Source organism: Larus michahellis, chromosome 1 (assembly GCF_964199755.1).
Source record: "Larus michahellis chromosome 1, bLarMic1.1, whole genome shotgun sequence".
Lineage (NCBI taxonomy): Eukaryota > Metazoa > Chordata > Aves > Charadriiformes > Laridae > Larus > Larus michahellis.
The window spans coordinates 101,849,754-101,869,476 of NC_133896.1; the positions used below are offsets into that span (position 1 = coordinate 101,849,754).

The 19,723-nt window shown below is 46.3% G+C and overlaps 1 protein-coding gene across 46 annotated transcripts in view; it reads left to right on the forward strand.

Moving 5' to 3' along the window:
- The first annotated feature begins 7,938 nt into the window (after window positions 1-7,938).
- BBX (BBX high mobility group box domain containing) overlaps window positions 7,939-19,723 on the forward strand; it is a 148,912-nt gene continuing 137,127 nt past the window's right edge. For 5 of the 46 annotated variants that reach the window (XM_074596933.1, XM_074596681.1, XM_074596731.1 and 2 more), the window contains exons 1-2: window positions 8,278-8,404; window positions 11,914-11,986. Coding sequence is in view for 7 of the 46 variants with exons in the window: in XM_074596585.1 (XP_074452686.1) it covers window positions 10,023-10,357; window positions 11,914-11,986 (408 nt within the window). In the remaining 39 variants the exon portion in view is untranslated. Of the gene's footprint in view, window positions 8,134-8,258; window positions 8,405-8,853; window positions 9,101-9,517; window positions 9,577-9,924; window positions 10,358-11,913; window positions 11,987-19,723 lie in introns of those variants that run through there. The other 41 variants (XM_074596781.1, XM_074596800.1, XM_074596874.1 and 38 more) reach the window with 31 other exon arrangements.

Here is a 19,723-nt window from a genome sequence, read left to right on the forward strand (position 1 = left end):
AACGGGCCTCTCGTGCAGCAGCAGGCAGAGAAGAGGAGCTGGGTGAGTGAGGTGGCTTTCCCTGCTCCTGAGCTGATACGCTGATGGGTGAACCTCCACACGCCACCCTGCTTGGCGGCCAGTGCCATTACCCGGCCTTGTAATGAGTTTTCCATCAGCACGGATGTGATGGCTTTGTTCCCGGGAAAACATGAGCTCTGCCCCCATTAGCAAACATCCCACACAACTTTTCATCCTCACATAAAAATGGCTTTTTACCCCAAAAGCATGAATACTGGGAGTATTTTCTTGTTACTGAAGTATATGGAGATCGGCTTTGACACAGATGTGCCACTGAGGGGCAATTTTGGTTGAGCTTTTGGTACTTTGCATACCCATTCAGAAGCACAATGAAAAAATAAGGAAATAAAAATAATAATAATAAAAGCTATACCAGCAAATGTGGTTATACCAATGAACTCCCTCAATTCTTTCCAGTAACAAAAATCTGGGGTGCAGCAATGGTTGACTGAGAAATCTCAGACCAGGTCTTGAGTCTAGCTATTGCTGCCTGTATTGAAATACAAGAGATCCTGACAAGTACTTCTAAGCTGTTGACAGCAAAAGAGTATCCCACCGTAGCCAACAAGAGCCCCATCACTGCGTTTCACACTGTCAGGATTTCACTTTACTGACTGTTAAGTTTTGGAGCAGGAAATGCATCCCAACACAAAGCTCCAGCTTCACAAGGAAGACAGAAGCGACAGACCTTTGAAGCCACTGTCACTCGTTTCTAGGCAGGCCGTCTTGGAAGAACCAAGATCATGCACAAGCTTAACCTTATGTGCACAAACAGCTCCCTCGAAAGTCAACAGATGAGTATATAAACCTCCCTTTGACTGAGACCTAAGTTTGGATGTAAGGCGCTCTGGTACTTTTTAAAATAAGGTTTTTATATGGGCAGGAAAAGTGGAGTGGAAGCAACAAGTCAGGCTGGAAATTTAAGAATGAAGGGGAAATAATTATTAACTTAATCTGCACGCTGCTGAGCATGCACAAGTTAAGTTCTTCTCAGTAGGACTTCAACAGAGTCACAGACTTAAAGTTTCTGTATGAACACACAGTTCATCACAGACCATAAATCTCACCGCAGATCTCTGCATGCCTTCCACAACTTCCATTTGAAAAAAATCCAGACAGGGCTACGCAAACCACCGATTTTTCAAATTGTTGGAAGTTCCAAAAAAAAGCCTGGGACAACAGATCACTTGTGTTAACCTGGACTGATTATTTTTCAAAAACTTATGTTGAAGCAAATTGACATTGAAGGTCAGGAAACTCCACTAACAATGCTATGTTTCAGGTTTGATCATTTTTAAGAATTTTTTTTAATTGAAACACGGAAATGTTTAATTTAGAAAGCATTTGAAAATTTAAACTTTTGCATGCAAATACAGGTACTTATACCTGCCCTTCCCTCCACGTACATAAACATAATTACCCAAACCAGCAATTCACAAAAACCATCATTTGAAAAAAATGGCCCAGTATTATCAAACTGATGTTTTGCTGATAAAACTTAAAATATGGATCAGCTCCACCACTTACCTTCTATAAAATTACAAGGAGAGACAGAGCATTACAACCAGAAACGGCTGTAACTTTTAGCGATGCAGAGTTCTCAACACAAATAAAATGCTTCAACTGGAGCTGCGGACTGTCAGAATAAGGGAAATACACACCCACCATGGGTGTTTGAGGGCTAAAGCAAGCAGGGTTGGCCGATAGACTCCAGTGTGGAATTTGCTTACTTCATAGAGCTAAACATCTTCCTTGCTACAACACTGGCACTGGGGAAAGCTATGAGAACCTGCCGACTTCAGGGAAAAGCCACATTAAGAAGGCATGGAGGAAAGCACACTATATATTTTTAAAAAGGCTAGTTCTTACAGGTTGGCCTGCCAATGATTCTCATGTTGGAGCAGGGAGGAGCAGGAGAAAATGCCCTTCTTAAATTTCACTTTCTTCTCCATTTTAACCCAGTGAGACAGAAACAATGCAATGTTCTGATTTAATTTCCTCTCGTGAGGCCTTTCACCTGGATGCACTGAAGCAGCGCACAGCCTTGCTCCTGCAGGAATATTTATAGTAGGCTGCACTAGTCCAAGACAAGAATTGTTTTCTTTTTCTCTTCTCTTCTTTTTTTTTTTTTTTCCTTCTGGAAGGCCTCAAGATCCATCTAGTTTTGTTCCCCACCCTACATCATTCCTCAAAGCTGGTAATTGTGATTCCAAAAGCAATTCCTCAAAAAGGAAAAGCTAGATGCGGTCCCCTGTCTCTGGGCTCCACTGGATTGGATGCTTCTCTTTTTGCCAGGAGCTAAGCCAGGACTCCTTCACTGTGTCCCCACATGACCACCACCTGAAGGAATAAAATTCTGACCTCTGCCTCTTTGAAGCCTCTCCCTTGCAGAGATGAACAAGACCACTAATATTAAATCTGCAGTGCTCTGTATTTCCCTAGATGTAACAAGTTAAAGAGTCAAATACCATGTCTTTGAGTAGTTCAGTGACTAATGCATGCTCTTGTTATTTAGGGTTAAATGGTCACTTGCTTTGTTTACTTTACAAATGGTAGCAGCACTGTGTGGCCAAAGATGTGTGCTGCGGTCTCAAAATGGACATAACTACAGGCATGGCAAGTGGGGCAGTAAGATATGCATCTGGGAAGCTCACCAAGCTGTAAGAATTCATGCTCAGACCTAATGGGTGCTGCTCTTTCACTTGAGTCGCTGCAGGGACTTGCCACTTGTCAAGCACAGACTCAATGACATCCTCTTCAGTTAAGCAGTGGACTTAGCAGGCTAAAAACTTTTTACCCCTTGATTGTCCTTGCTCCTCTAGGCAGAAGTAAATATATATTTGTGAGGTAGCTCTGAAGTCTCTGGTGCTATATTGGAGGTTGGAGGAGGACACTGCAACAGAGTTGTAGTTTCTTTAAAGCACCGTGAACATTTATAGAAAAGGCAGAACGAGCAAATAAACAAATAAATGTTTGAATAATACCAGAAACAGAGATAGGAAAAAGAGGCCCTTGGGTGGAGGAGGGAACTACTTGATAGCACTGAACTGTAATAAGGGGCAAACAATCTAAAATTGAAAAATGAGTTCCAATTACATTTTATGCTTAAAGCAGTTAAATATTATTGCAGTTTACATGAGAGTTAAAGCAGCAACTGTAAAAATCTTAAGTGTGGGGTTGCAGGAAAGCTGCTCTCCTTTGGCCCAGCTTTTAATGGGGATTTTGTCAGTAAGTTTGAAGGAATCCCAAGTTATTGGATGTGAACGGTAGACCCACTGCTCTCTTGTGTGTCGCTGGCTATGGAAAAATATTTGCTTGCACTATAATAACTCAATGGGCTCCAAAACCTCAGGAGAGCAGGTCGGATCTGATTTACGTATTTTTTGTAATGCAGCATACTTGTATAAGGACAAGGAAAATCTACTGAGTTTAGAGCTTAGCAGGCAATTGCTTCATTATGACAGACATTGCTTATTTCACATAGGCTAATATGTTAAGTAGTTAATATCTATTAGTTTAACATATACTTAAATGTCTTGCAGAATCAGAAGCAGTTTTTACAGAGGTGATAGACTCAAATGGGTCTGGATGCTCCAGCTAACCTATTACTCAATTCTTCTGAAACAGGAAAAAATGGTTAAAAAGCTCCTCAAGGTGTAGTAATATTTCTCGGAAAAAGGAAGGCGCTATAAAAGAGAAATCTCAGCGCAACAGTGAAAGAAATGTATGGAGCAACACACTGCAAGTTAGAAGCCCAGATTTGATTCCTGACTTTGCTGCTTCCATACTGTGAGACTACTGGCAAGTCAATTCACCTGTCTCTTCCCCTTCCTACTCCCTTGTCTAATTTGTCAAATGAAACTGCTAGCAGCTTAGGCCAGAGGTTGCTTGTAGGATCTAACGCTCTTAGTGGGTGGCTCTATCAGAGGGCTCTAGTCAGAGTTGTCAATGTTCCACTAACAAAAAGAGGCATAAAAAAATAAGAAAAGGAGTTAATAGGAGTCAGTGGGAAGTAGATGCACACGTATGGAAAGAGAACGTTCAGAAGCAGCATCTCAAAATTATGAAGAAGAAATTATCCTGACTATTTAATGTTGTGAAATAATAGGAGCAAGGAATAGGAGCAAAGAAATAGTCAGTTTCCCGCAGAGAAACCAACCGAGCAAGTTAGCCCTTCCTTTGACTTCTACAAACTTCTGTTGAGTTCTCAAGAAACTGAAAGTGTTCCTAAAAGGGGCTGAGTTGGGAACAATAACTTCCTAAAAGTGTGGTTCTTGAAGAATGGCTGTCCTGCACTGATCCTGTAGTTCTGTTCCCACTCTAAAGTGGATATTCTGCAGCTTTAGTTCAGATAAAATGCCTCCTCCCTTCAGTGCTTGCACATAAATTGCTATTAATGTTACCATGTTATACAAGTGCATTGGGGAGGAAAATAGGCCCACTAATGCATTGTCCTGCTCCAGTGTTTTTTAACCTGGAGGATGCCACGCTATTCCATGGACTGTGGGTGGGCACAAGCCATGGGGAAAAAAAAAGCAACAGAGGTGGGACAGCCTCCATAAGGCTGCATCTGCCTCACCCTTTCTTCCCCACGCTTCTCCCCAGGCTGCGTGCAAAGCTTAACGCAGATAAAGCATATGCTCCCCGAGTTGCCTTATGGCCTTCCTCCCCTGCTCACATGACAACCGTCACTTGTAGTCAGCCATGGTAGCAGCTCAAAGGGATCCAGGGCCTGCAGGCTCAGACTGCAGCTGGCTAGTCCAAGCTTCCTTTTTATTATCTGAATACATTTGAAACGGCCATGGAAGCACGCGTCTATCTCAGCCCAGAAGAGCTACCAGCGGTCAGCTCGGTTCTGCAGGCAGCAGGTAGCTCCTGCCATGGTCAGGAGGAGGAGAGAAAACGGTAATCAAGGACCAAACTCAGGACCCCCTGATGTAACTGAGCTCCACAGCAGGCCCCAAAGGAAGGGAACAGAACAGATCCTGATTACTATTATTTATATCAAGGCTATCATTTTTCCTGTTACTATTAAAAAAGAACAAAGTGAAGGGAAATATTTTTTCCCTGTTGACGGAGCATAGACACATGTCTACTTATGTCTTTTATGTTGTGCCACGGATTTAATTAAGAAGGGACATGCGGTCAGGAGGAAGATACTCCACCGTCACTTGAGCGCAAAACAGGCAAACCCAGATGAACTCAAACACATGTGAAACTTCGAAGCCCCAACTTCTGTTGTGCTGGCATCTGAGCAAACTGCTTGATTTGTGCTGAACTGCATCAACTCTAGCGGAGTGCTGGCTGTACGCAGGAGTACCTGTGAGCAGTCCGCAAGGTAGGCTCAGGGCATCATTCTTTTAAAAACTAATACCAGTTACACAGAAGTGAGAGAAAAGTGCCATGTGACGATACAAGTTTCTGCAGAAAAATCTGGAAATGCAACTTGTGCGGAGTTTTAAAACGACTAATAAGCAACACGCAATTTTAAAAATTTCAGCACTCACTGTCCCTCGAAAAATTCCTCACAGACTCTGGCTAGCACCTTATAACTCTCGATAACAGTGACTGACTAAAGCCAGAAATATCTCCAAGTGGGCATGCAAAGAGATTAATTTGCTTAAAATAGTATATAGAGAAATGGAAACCCAGAAATATTTACTATCCTCTCCCTCTCCCCATCACGACCTCAGTGTTTGCAGAAGGTCCTGGACTGAGAGCCCAAGAAAATACAGTCCTCTCTTTCACTATGGACACAATAAATCAAAGGCAGCGGAAACTCAAGCATTTTATTTTCTGACCATATCAGTGTACCTTAGCTTAACTCATCTCTCTTAAAGGCTGACAAAATACTTCTGCTTCTGTAGGTCTAATAGGTGGCTGCCTTGCAACTCATGAAGCCATTTGTAACTGTACAAAGTGGACACAAAACACGATTGTTCTAATTAGTAGTACTGCATATCCACTTTGTATAGCTGTAAACAACCACATTGCATGCAAGGTGTCCCTATTGACCTCTTTTCTGAAATGGCCAGTAAAGGCATCAAGTGTAACAGAGAGTCCTGTTAACAACAAAACGGAGCATCCTTTAAAATGAACTTCATGTATACTAGCAAGCATCTACATCGCTTATATTGCTTAGTAATTACCTATGTTGGCAGGATTTTAGCAATGAAGAGGTACAAGAGGCTCCATGATGTACTATCTTTAATATGGGTAAAAGAATCCAAGAAATAAGGCACTGAGAAGTAAGAAACTATACCATATAAGTTTTAACTGTCTGGCTTAGGCCTCTTACTGGCAACTGCTTATGCATACTGAAAAGATGCTGCTTACCTACAATTGCAAAGCACTTGACAATCTACAAACGATAGAAGGAACCTCTGCCTAAAAATTAGGCCAACCTTTTCAAATGTGACTAATAATATTTGTGTGCCTTCACTTGCCAGTGTCCCGACCTGTGACACCTGACGTGCACCTGACTCCCAGCGGGTGGATGGTCGGCTCTGCTTTCTTAGCACTGGAAGTGAAAAAAATGAGGTAGAATGCTTTAATTAATTAATTAATGCATTAAAATGTGTGGGCTGATTTAAAATGACTTCTCAGAAACATGGATGCAATTTAATTTTCTAAAATCAGCTTGTACTTCACCCCACCATTTTATTCAAACATAAGAAATATTATTTCACAGTTATTTAACATAATTGTGCCGTAAAGAAAAATGGGGGGAGAGGGGAATGAAAGAAGAGTAGGGAAGCAATGGGAAGATGCTGAAATCAACTACACCACAATGGAAAACAGCTCAGGACAGAGAACGTACGGAAAAAACTCTGCAACACTCTTGGAGCGGTGGCTATGTAAAGCCATTGTGAAGCACAAACGTTGCTTTTTTACTGAAAAAAAACAAGTGCACTTCGGTTTCCGTTGTTATTATTACTAATATTGTTTCTGATATTTTATTGTTTTTTATTTTAAATATGCCAACTGCTGACTGGAAGTCCCACCTGGAGACAATGCCGCACAAAAATTAATAAGAATAAATACCATGTGTAAGAATAAATACCATGTGTTCTACTCCTAAAATACATGAAGTTCTCGTGTTATGTTCAAATCCTTGTGAACACTAATACGTCGGGTCAGTGAACACAGTATGCTTTCACGTCACGTTTGATTCCCGCAGGAGAAAGGAGCTTTTCCAAAGAAAGTTAGACTATGTTTCCACGGGGCTTTTCCGACACCCGTCAGCACAATCGCCACGCAGCCACCCAAAAGCCGCTGGCCTCACGCTGTCGCTTTGTCCCCACCAGCCTGCGAGTCACACAAATATCCCAGATGAACTTCACACCCCGGCGGCCGGTAACCGACGTGAGGTGCAGAGCAGACAGCCGGGCAGGACACCGGAGCCTGGCAAGGACGCCAACCTGACACTTCTACTTGCGCCCAGCGAGTGCCCGCAGCCCCCGTGGAGAGCGATGTGAAGACGGCTCCGCTGTCGATGCTGGGCCGCCCAGGGCCTCTCCGCCACCTTTGGGCCAGGATTATTAGCAGGGCGGCGGGGCACCGCCGGGGCTCAGCCGCATCCCCCTGCGGCGCCGCTGCCCGAAACCCTCCGGGCCCGGATCAGGGGGCGACCGCCGGCCTGGGCCCCCCCCGCCCGCCCCGGGGCTTGGCTTCCCGTGTTTACTCCCCGATGCGCTGCCGCCTCCCTCAACTTCTCCGCTCGCTGGCGTTTCGGCCTCTGAATGAAAGCCGCCCAACTCGGCAGAGTAAGTTAGCGGGGGGCAGCGCGGAGGGTCGGTCGGGGACCGGCCGGGGCCGGGCCGGGCCGTGCCCGCCGCCCGCACCCCGCCGCCACCGTTACCCCGCGGCGCTGCCCGGGGCAGGCGTAGTTTACTCTCGCAGCCCAGCCCGGGCGGCCAATGGACAGCGGCTGCCGGCGCTGTGGCCGGCGCTGTGGCCGGCACGGCTCCGCGGCTCCCCTCGGCGCCGGCGGCCCCCCGCTACCTGCCCCGCTCCGCCACCCGCCGCCACCAGCCCCTCCAGCCCAGCGAGGAGCAGCGCGACGATCTTTGTGTGAGTGTGTGCGGGGAGTGTGTGCGCCAGCGGCTCCCCGGCGGGCCGCGGGTGTAACGGCGCCGCTGAGTGGCTGGCCAACACGTCCCTCAACGCACCGGCCAATGGCGGGCCGCCTTATATCGCGGGGAGTGTTGTGGCGCTGCCCGGGGTTGCATGGCTCTGTGTGGAGCCGCGTTCCGCGGGCGCCGAGGCGGAGGGGCTCCGCGCCGCGCCGCGCCTCGCTCCGGCCCAGCGGCGCCCTACCCGCCCGCCCGCCGGGCCCGCCGAGGTGAGTGCGCGGCGCTCGCCGCCCCTCGGCGGAGGGCAGGGAGGCGGGCGGAGACGGGCAGCGGCGGGCAGGGGAGAGGGGGTGCCCTCGCCCCACACTTTCCCCTCAGCGGCGGGGCAGCAGCCCCCGGGCCCCCTCCGCGTCGGCGGCGGACGGGAAGGGAGACGCGGAGCTTCCCCTGCCCTGCACGGCGGCTGCCGCCGCTCCCCGTCACTTTTCCTCCCTCTTGGCAGCCCTGCCTTCGTTTGAAAGTTTGGGCAGGGGAGAACCGGGTGGGTTTGGTGCCGCCAGCCCGCTGCCCGGCCGGGAGGACAGGGGTGAGCGGGCGTGTTTTACCGAAGGGGGTTGGGGGGCGAGGTGAATTGCAGTACAGCGCCGTGTATTTAAAAAAAAAAAAATAATTAAAAAAAAAAAATAACGAAGAAGGCGGCGGCGGGGGTAGGCCAGCCAGTGCCAGGCTGCGTTTGAAACCAGGCACCTCTCGCCGCCACAGAGAGAGAGAGGCAAGAGCAGCGGCGGCCGCGACGGAGGGAGGAAGGGGAAGGAGGGCGAGGAGGAGGAGGGATAGCCATCGGCCGCCGCTCGGTGTGTGCCTCCGGGGGGGGCGACTTTGACAGGGAAATCGCGGCAGGCAGAAACGAAACTTCATCCCGAGGGGCGGCGAGGCGAGGCGCGGGGGGGAGAGTGCGCCGATCGGTATGGGTTGCAGCCGGCCTGGGGGGGCTCGGCGCCGCCGCCGGGAGAACGGGGCGGGAGAAGGGGGGGTGCATGTAAAACCATGGAGGGCGAGGGGGCCGATCCGGTGGCTGCACGGGTTGGGGAGGATGGTGGCGGGGGGGGGAGGGAAGCGGGAGGAAAAACCCCGGCGCCGACCCCGACAACAACAGCGGCCGGGCTCGGCCGGAGAGTTGGGCTGTGCGTTTTCCGGTAGTCATCGGCGATGCACCCGGGGCGGCGGCGGCCCCGGTGGGCAGCCGTGGGGAGGAGGGGTGTGAGTGTGCGGGGGCGGGCGGCCCTGCCGGGGTTTTTCGCGTGGATGTGGGATTATGTTGTGTCAATAAGTTTAAGGTGGAGAGGGAAAAAGGGAGGGAGGCAGGCAGGCGGGCGGGGGCCGGGGGCGGGGGGGGGGAGACGGCGGCAGGCCTCGGCCGCGCGAAGTCCTATTTCTGAAGGTAAGTTGTGACATTGGGTGGTCGCGATGACAGAAAACTTGGAGGGGGCCGCCCCGGGGAGGGGGCGGCCGCCTCGGGGGGGTTCTCTCTCCGCCGCCGGGAGCCGGATGGGTGCTCGGCTGTTATTTGCTGCTGCGAGATCGGGTCGCTGGTAAATTACAGAAAGCAGCCCTCCTCCTCCTCCTCCCCCCCCCCCCCCCCCTCCGCCAGCCGCTTCGCTCTTCCTCCTCTCGGGTTTATTTGCAATGTATGAAACTTGCATGGCTGTGAGGAGAGCCGATCCAGTGTAGGTTTAGGAGGAGGAGGAGGAGGACGGGGAAGGAAGGCAGGCAGGCAGGGGAAAGGGAGGCAATCGCGTTAATCCCGGGCGCCGCACGGCAGCAGGTTTGCGTTAGAAATACCGGTGGCAGCCCGCCGCCCCTGAATGAGGAAGGTAAAACGAAGCGATGCGAGAGCCGCCGAGGCGACATGTACGACGGTGGGGCGAGAGGCACCGGCAGGCGGTTGCCCGCCCCCTCCCTGCCTGCTGCCTGCCTGCTGCCTGCCTGCCTCCTCCCTCTCTCCCTCCCCGCCGGGGCGGGGAAGGACCGTGCCCGGGTCTCCCCCGCTCGTCGCCAGCCGAGCCGGGGGGCCGCGGGGCTTTAACCGTGTGCGGGGCGGATTCGCCACTTTTGTTGGTTTTGGTGTTTTGTTTTTTGTTTGGTTTGTGTTTTTTTTTTTTTTCCGGGGGAGGCCCGCGGTTAAAAGTTTTCTTTTTTTTTTCTTCTTTTTTATTACGGAGGTGAGTGTGTGCGGGGAGGCCGGGGCGCCGCCAGGCCGGCGGTCGGTGGTCACTCGGGCCTGGGGCGCCGAAACCATTGCCCGTCCTGCCGGTGACACGTCCAAGTCCCGCAGCCCGGCGGGGCGGCGGAGGGGACCCGGTCCGGCCGCCGGGGCAGGGACGGGGTGTCGGTCTCCATGTGGTTCTCCCGGCGGCGGCGGCACCTCCTCCCCGGTGGCAGCAGCGGCGGCGGCAGCAGCGGGATCATCGCCCGGGCCCGCGGGGAGGAGGAGGGGAGCAGCAGGGAGGTGTTTGCTGCCAGCCTGCCTCGCCAGATCCCGCCTGGGAGGGCAGCTGGGAGGGCCGGGGAGCCCCCCGCGCCCCCTCCCCGCCCCGCCGCCCCTTCCCTGCTCGCCCGCCTGCCCCCAAAGGTGTTGTGCAGACTTTTCCCCCGGGAGGGTGAGATTTATGCGCTGCATTATTGCTCCTCTCCTCCCCCCTCAAAGCAAGATGGACTCTCTCTTCTCTCTCTCTCTCTCTCACACACACTCACTCATACTCTCTCTCTCTCTCCCCCCCCCCACCTCCCTGTGTCTTGTCAGCCTTCAAGATCGACATTTTGTAACTAAGATGCAAACTTGATGGTGACCGGGGGGGCGCGGGGGAGACGGGAAAACCCTGGGTCACGGCGGTCTTTCTCCATATTTAATACCTTTTCTTTCCACCCCACCCCGGAGCCCGGATTCCGGTGGCCCTACACTTTGCACGGGCGGGGGTGGGCGGCGGCTGCGAACGACGTTTCCCCCCCTTTCCCCTCCGCCCCTTCCCCATCCGCCGCGGCGGCCGGGGGTCTCGCCGCTCTCCCCGCGGGCTGCAGTGGCGGAGGGGCCGGCTGGGCGGTCGCAGGACTCCGGGCTGGGCTCTGCCGGGAAGGGGAACGAACGGGCATTACCTGAAACTGTGTTACAGCGTTGCAGCCTCCCCTCCGTCCGTCCCTCTGTCTGTCTGTCTTGTCTCCCCGGGTGGATCTCGTACCTGCAGCCTGGCGGCTTATGGCTTGTTGTTAATTTTGCGTTGTTTGGTTTATCCACGCGCGGGGATTGATCGCTCACTTGTGTAAGTTCCCGGGGGTTATTGTTATGTATGCCTCCTTGCAGATGGTGGTCAACTTTCTGCTTTTTTATTTTGGTGATGCGTGCGGGTTTCTCTGTGTGTGCATGTAAATAATTACGTGATGCATCCCTGTGTACGTATATGTGTCTGTGTGTGCGTGTAAACATGCATTCGTGTGTACCAGAGACACAGAGGAAAAATAACCCACTCTGCTGATGCACACTCAAATGATTTGCTCCGTTTGCCCAGTCCTAACGCCCTTTAAAGACACCGTGCATCTTTTGTTTGTTCCTTACGATTTCCTGAGACTGGCATCTTGTTTTAGGGACAACTTACCTGGGGTGGGGGTGAGGAGGAATCAAGTTTCAAGTTTTGGGATCTCTCCTCTTGTTGGCGTTGTGGTGAGTTGCAATATTGTAAAATCATGGTGTGCTGATGATGTGCCTTTATTTGATACTTTATAGGTCACTATCACATGACAAAGGCTTTGAGACAGCTTCATCTTCGTCTGTCGGTAATTTCCATTTGCCTTCCTGGGTAAGTATGTAAACTGTACACACGGATAAAGAACTCAGTTGTTGTTGATAAGATAGAGGTCCTTGTGCTGCCACTTTTTACGTGGAAGATGCTTGTTCAGGTTTTAGCGCCTCAGAAAACATGTCTTCTCTGGGTGCTCATGGCAACTGCTAGATTACAAAGTTTGTATGTAGGGGTGGGTCTGAATAACCTGAGAATTAAAAGGCTGTGCATATTCAGATCTCTCCTCACTTTTCTTTCTTCTTGTTTTTTTTTTTTTTTTCTTAAACCTTGTTTTGTAAAGGTAGTCAGCTGGTTGACTTAGGGCAAAAGTTTTAAAACAAAGTAACATTAGAATATGCAAAGTACAGCACACAGGTCAAGAACTTAATGAGAATGTAAAGTCCTTTTAAAATTCAGTGGTAGGAAAAATATGAAAATGTAAACAGAATAGGTAATTAGAAATCTCTGAAGGTCAAGAATTCAGTGAGAAGTTTTAGCAGAACTGTAACACTACTGCAACAGGAGTTGGTTCAGTTTTAACACATAAACTGAGAGCTAATTAGAATTCCATCCATGCTCTTTCTGTGTTACTGTTCTTTCTTTTGGCATTGATTAATGCAGGTACCTATCAATTTGAAAGATGAATCTTAGTGACTAATTTACTGGTATTCCTAAGTTTTCAGGTACACAATCTGTTTTGTTTTTTTTTTTTTTAATCTGTATGCTGGGAAAAGTTTTGACACCTTTTGAGGGGTTTGATGTCTTTTAAGCTGAAGTAGAAGTGGTAGTTTAAAGAAGAGGTTCTAAATTTGTGGGGTCACATTCATAAATGGCATGAAATGAGTGGCACTTGGGGCGCTTCTCATACAGTCACCCATGGTGGCACCGAACTGCATTTGGCCCAAAATGGGGAAGTGGGTGGTAGTATTTTTTTTTTTATGGTACTATTGTGTATGTAATTAAAAACAAGACAAGACATGTATTTGGGGTAAGCGTAGTATTCATAAATGTGAGTGATTAATAACATACTCTTGACCTTTTCCAGGCATCATATAGCAGACACAGAATAAATGATGGTCCCAAACACGCGGTCTTGAAGGGGGCTGCTGGGAGCAGCTGTGTCAGTGTGATACTATGACCACAAAACTAGTGTTAAGGCTGGGATAACCACTGTGGGGAGAAGGTTCAAAGGAAGGATTCTGTCTGTTCTCCAGTTCCTGTAGAATTACACCCAAATTTCAGTTTTTCAGATTTTGTGGGCAGTGAGATTGGTATGTGTAGGTCTGGGAGCACAAACACAAAGTAAAATTACTGAAATTCTTTATGACAGACTAGTTACATAGGAGAATATTGCTTTCAGTTTTATAGCATTACTGACAAGGATCGTGTTCTGTGTAGAGTAATTGGTGCAACAATTTTTACAAAGTAAAAATGTATTGGGAAATTCAAAAACTGGCAGATAGAGTTCAAACTGTTGTTCAGAGCTGAATACAAATGCACTGATTTCTGAACTTTCTGTGTCTTCAGGTAAGAGTCAGATAAGAGTCCTGTAAGTGCCAAGGACTTTTTCTTTATTTGGAGAAATAGTAAAGGGTACTGAATAAGAATAGCTTAGGGACCTTGCTTCAGGTAGTACCTTCAGTCGTTGTCTGGTTTTAGTTTTATGTGAGGAAGTCTTCTGGATGCATGGAAATTTGGTCCTAGAAATGAAATAGTGATCATAATGTTGTGCATGGTGCTAAATGTAGGTATTACCTGATGTTGAACTGTTGTGAACAAATTGCAAAGAATAGAAGGGTAGGATATCTTTTTGAGGAAAAAGGCATAATAGAAGCTTTAGAAAAAGCAGAGAAATAAATTTCCTAGTAGCTTAAAAAAAAGATAATAGTGTGCCTAGTTAAGGGGAGAATAGAGATTTCATTAGATTTGTCCATGACTAGAAACTTCCATTACTTTAGGGCAGCTTTTATTTTGGTAAAAGTGAAGATTTCTTTTATTATACATTTCTCAGCAAAGTAACCATTTATGAATGGAGTTTAGTAATTCAATCTTGAGGTACAGGTGAGACACATGGGTTCTGGTCTTGGTTAACAAGTGCTGGGTGCAGGGTCGGTGCGTCACAAGCTAAGAGGAGATGAGCTGCTTAGCAAAGGACCCTGTGAGTGTTTCAAAAATTGGCCCACGGTCTCAAAAGTTTGTTGCATACTGCTGTTCCTCTTCACACAGCAAGCTGAGAAACCATTTCAAGCAGACACATAGTTCAGCAGAAATGTAACTGGTTTCTGTGTTGAGGTAAACACAGAATATTTAAGAAGCTTGCCCTTGATGCTTTTGAATTTTTTGGGGGCTGCTTGCTGTAGACCCGTTACCTGCAAAACTTCCAGTGATTTCATCAGGAGGTTTATGTAGGAAAGGAGTGTAGGAGCGATGGTGAGAGGAATTTGTCCATGTTTATTTTCCCATTCAAGGAAGAAAACCTTTCTCTTTCATAGCTGTTGTGTGAATAATTAAAGATATTAAATGTCAGTTTTCCACGTAAAATATCAGAGGTAATTGTGCAGTTATTTTATAGCTAACATTTTTCCTGTTCATCCAGAATGATCTTAATACACTTTGTAAATTAGTGGTTCCATAGCTTGCGATCCTGTAAGCACGTGAATATCTTTAAGCAGATGACAAGTCTTGTTAAATTCACTGATACAATTGCTCACCTTCAGAGCTTAAAGTTCTTCCAGGTTGCTGCTGCTCGTGGTCTGCAGGCTGAGGATGCACAGTGTCTCTGAAGCTCAGTCACCGTGGCATTAGGCAAGGACAGTCTTCTGGCATAGAGGTGGTAGCGGGGTGGCATGAAGACAGGAAATTTTGACCAAGCTAGCTGGGGAGAGTTACGCTTCCACTGCATGTAGTGGTGGGGAGGTGCAGGCGAAATAGACGAGACCTGCAGCATGCAGGGCTCTGCCATCCTGTGAATGTTGTAAACGCACTTGCAGTAAAATCTGGGCACCTGGGAGGTGAAACACTGCCTCTCTTTTGACAGTATGTGGCACATGTAGTGTTCAGGCACTTCATCTGAAGGTGGTTCCTTCGTGGAGGAAGGTACTGTAAATTTCAGTTGGAACTGAACTGAAACTCTGTTTTTGCTTTCTGAGTGTGTCGCAGGTTGTCTCTGTGAGCTCTGGCAGGTGATGTAGTCAAAAGCAGAGCCCACTTTCCAAATTTTGGAGCCAAGTTGGACTGCCTGTGCCCTGCTGTGGGGATGGCCAGCCGCAGCTGCTGGTGGAGTCAGTGGCACTGCTGTGGCCCAGCACTGGCTTCCAGGGTCACTTTACTCTTGGAAACACAGCCATGTGTCCCTTTGACACCTGCAAATGGAGACTAGCAGTACTTCCGTGTATCATTAAATCATACGGCACCCATATATTGGAATGTTTTTGCTGAGTGAATTAAGTTTGTTTTAAAGCAGTATGGATAGTGTTTTACCTTACTGTAGCCTTAATAATTTATATTTTCTTTATTACTTAGGAGTCTGTAAAACTGGGTTGAAACAGTAGTTGTTTGTGTTTCAGAATATTCTTGAGAAGAAACAGGAAAGTCAACTTTCTGACTTCTGTATTCTTAATTTTCATTCTTTTCTTTCTACCATGTTTCCCTTCTTTCCTGGGGTATCATTGTCAGAAGCTTTTTCATTCTGTTTTATGTCAAAAGATTATTAGGACTTACTTCCTTTTTATTATTTTATTTTTTTTTTAAGATCAGTAGTGATAAAGTGTTTCTGTCTGACAGCCACCTGGTGAGCCTGGTGCTAGTGGACGTGTGAATTTCACAGACGCCTCCTACAGCTCTTACCCTTCTTGACAGTTTCAGAAGGGGTAAGACCTGAACCAGCATAAGAATTGCTCTAACTTTTAAGAATGGTTTGATGGGCTGCTGTTAGATTGCATTGCTTGGAAAAAAACCAAACCCCATATGTTAATCTCTCAATAATAATGAAATTAATAATTGGCAGTTGTAGGCATTGCCTTATTCATGTGCTTGTGTCCTGTCTGGTGAAGTACATAAGCCATATTGTAATCACACACCTCAAAACAAGGAACAGTCATTTTTATCCGTGTTTTAGGCATCTGAGATACAAAGCACTGAAGGAGCATAGCCTTGCCTGAAGTCACTTAGCTGGTTAAGCATTAGCACGGAATGGAATAAAAATCCGCATCTTACTCCTTAATTTTGTGTCCGTTCCCTTGGTGTGTGCTACTGCTCTGAAGCTTTCCTGGTAAATGCCTTTCTTGACATGTGAGTAGTCTCACTGAATTCTGTGCCAGTTAGGCATCTTTTGCTAATACTCAACTTTCATTCATAATGCTGCTTTAAAAAGGAGAAAAAAAAAAAACCACCTTCAGAATAGTGTGAAGTTGCTGACTTTCAGTTCAGTTATATTTATTGACAGGAGAGTCTAAAGTAGGAGGAGAGCTTACTTAAGATTTTTTGTCACTAAACATTGTATTTAGGCTGCTGTGTATATTACACTACTTATTTAATACTAACTTGTATTAACTTTATGAAGTAAGTTACTGGTTTTCATAGCAATGTGGTTAATATATGCGTACATGTGAAAAATTCCTTTACAATTAAATTATTTTTCATATTCATAATCTAATGTGAAATCACAACTAGTTTTCATATGAAACACGGAATTGACAGAAGCAGCTACTTTGGCACTCTGGCAGTATTGCGATAAATAGGGTAACTTACTAATTTGAACTTCCAGACCTGATAAATGTACTTCATCCTGTGAGATTCTCAGATTTGCTGATTACTAGTGTTTTGTTACTGAGAATGAGTTGGCTTTGATTTTAAAATCGGAGCTGTATTTGAGGAATAAAGCATACTTTACTTAATGCCTGAGCGTACACCTAATTGTGATATTCTCACAATGATAGCAGCTTTTTATTATTTTTAATATTTATAAATTTGATTACATAAAAGATGAATCAACAAAGAGGAAAAGCATGGTTTTGACACTTTTCAGTGTTCTTGCCTTTTCCTTTATAGCACACAAATGCATAATGTAATAGCAAGTCCTTATGAGCATGGACAATTCAGCATGCAAAAATAAACTAGCTTCAGGCATATCTGAGTACAAAGAAAGCTAGTACAACAAAATTTCAATTTTTAGGGAGGGGAAGGAAAGTTAACAGGATTTTATGAGACTACACTAAGAAAATCAGTTGCTTAGGAAGCACGGAATTTTTATGGTCGGAAATCTTCCATGTGGGTTTTTCGATATAAGAGATTTTTTAAAATGTAGCCATCACTGAAAATAAGAAGTAGCATTTTATTGACCCTTATTGTCACAGAGAGCCTCATTGAGCAAAAATAAAAATAATTCTGGGGACTTGCACAATGTGGGATCTATGGAGCTTAATTCAAGTGGAAGTTCTCTTGACAAGAAGCTTAAGTCCTGTCTACACCTTCCCTTGCTGAGAGAAAGTGGGAATGTGTGTCTTCCTTCTGCCTGTTTGGTGTGTTTTGTTTAGTTTGTATTTTTATTATTCTTTCTGAAAGGTAATATGTGTGTAGCAAATCGTTGAGGAGTCTGCTTTGAGACATTGTGAATCCACACTAACTTTGTGCCTGGCTGTGGGGATACTTTCCTCTTACACAGGTGTATCAACAGGAAGATTTTGGCCATGCACGCTCTCAGGAGGGGCTTCGTTCTGCTCTTCTGGAATCCAGCGTTCCCCTTGGCAGGCCCAAGCATGCGTGCAAAAGTCCTGCTCCTTGGTGCTGTTGATGAGAGCTGTACTGGCCTGTGGCAGGGTTCAAGTGAGGAAAGCTTAAACCTGGTCCTGGGCCTCTGGTGGGCTGGGTTGGGTTGGTGACTACACCCTACTGCTGCGTGTGCCGGGCAGTACTTAACTGCTGTTGGGTTGATGGCTTTCAACCTATACCTTTCAGTTCTTTTCCCAGTATGTTTTTTTTCTGCCAGCTTCGTAAGGGGTTTTAAACATATGCCTCGTCAGAGGTTGTCTTTTCTTTTTTTTTTTAATATATATTTCATTTGTACCCATGTCCTGCACAATCAAGAGTTACCCAGCAGTGGCGGTGGGTAATGCATGTCACACGATAATAGTTAGGATTGTATCTCTTGCAGTAGAATAGTAAGTCTTTGCTTTTCAGTCTCTGTGTTCTTTTATGAAGCTAATAATCCTAGGTTTTTGTTTGTGTATGTGAGAGAATGCGTTATTTTGTGGTTGTCAAAGCAATATTTAAGAGAAAGATATCACGAGAGATTTGGAGATGAAGCTGGATAAAGAAAACCTGGGGAGAGAATGGAAGGAGTGAGGGGGAACTTGATTTTTTTTATTTTTTTTTTGGTCTTATTTCAGCCTCTTCACTGTGAAGTAACTCCATGAAAGTCAGTGGATTTGAAACATTGTGATGTTCTGCATTAAAATCTGTCTGTGAAAGTTGGGAGTAAGTTGCTCTCTTTTTGCCAGTTTGATGAAAAAGGCATTTTTGTGGCCGGCCATGTTTTGATTTGCTTTCCACAAGTGGTCTTCAGCCACATCGTGCCTACAGTGATCTACAGTTAGCAACATCATGCTGATTTTTTTTATATTATTTTTTTTATTACTTACGGGGTGAAGTACAGGAACATCAACGTATCTTGTCCTAACTACTGAAGAGCTCAGTCCTGTAGCTGTAACTGTGCAGTTGGATTCCTGAACAAAAAAACAGAACCAGAGCTGCATCAGCAATGTGCACCCCTTCGCAGATCTGCTGCCTGAAGTTGCTGGTGGCCTGTAATTACTCAGGAAAGCTGCAGATTTCACATTATTCTTAATTATTGATGCGCTGATAGTCCTGTCGGGGTCGTGCTCAGTTGTACTTGGTGATGAGTGCACAAGCTTATAGGCAGTCCTTGATCTGATGATGAGCAATGCAGGAAGGGTTAGGAGTAGAGACATTGCTGGAATATGCAGGGTTCCCATAAATGAGAAGAGGGTGGAAGAACATAAAGTGTGGGAATGTCATTTGGTAGATGGTATGTCGCTTGGCGTGTGTGCCATTTTGTTTGAGTATGTTTGCTTCCCAAGTTGTTTATATGGCCAGCCAAAGAAAGCATTCTGATGTGCTGCAAATCAATGGTTGGAGATGATAGATTTGGAAAGAAGTAGCGTTATTACTTCAACTTCATTGGTAAGTCTAGCTTCAGATTTTCTTTCTCTTTGCAGAAGGCTTCTTTATATCCCTGTTTCATGTTGAATAATGCAGACTTCCTGCCTACCTCAGCTCTAATCAGTGAGTGCTCCGTGCCACAAACTTGTGAGTTTCAGGGTTTACCTCTTGTTTGAATACGTCTGTAATTTTTTGTCTTACTTAAGTAAAGTGTCTGTATTTGTATTTCTTCCCTTTAATTTGTTTGAGATACTCTTTCATACATTGTGTTAAACAGCAGTCATCAAGTGCTCATAATATATTTTGAAACAAGTACGCAAAATTGCAGCATGATCCAGCACTGATTAGAGCTATGGCATACAAATTAATAAGAAAATAAAAATAGCATCATTAATTTCCAGCTGCTTTTGGAGAAACAGAGGTGTTCAGAGGGGGAAATTTGGTGTCTGCAAAATGAAGAATGACAAAACTAGTAGCAAATGCATTAATGCAAATGACTATTCACAATTTACTTCCTCTATTCTATTTATTAAAAATGGGTTCCAGTGCTGAAAGAATAAGCAGAAGCTCCAGTGC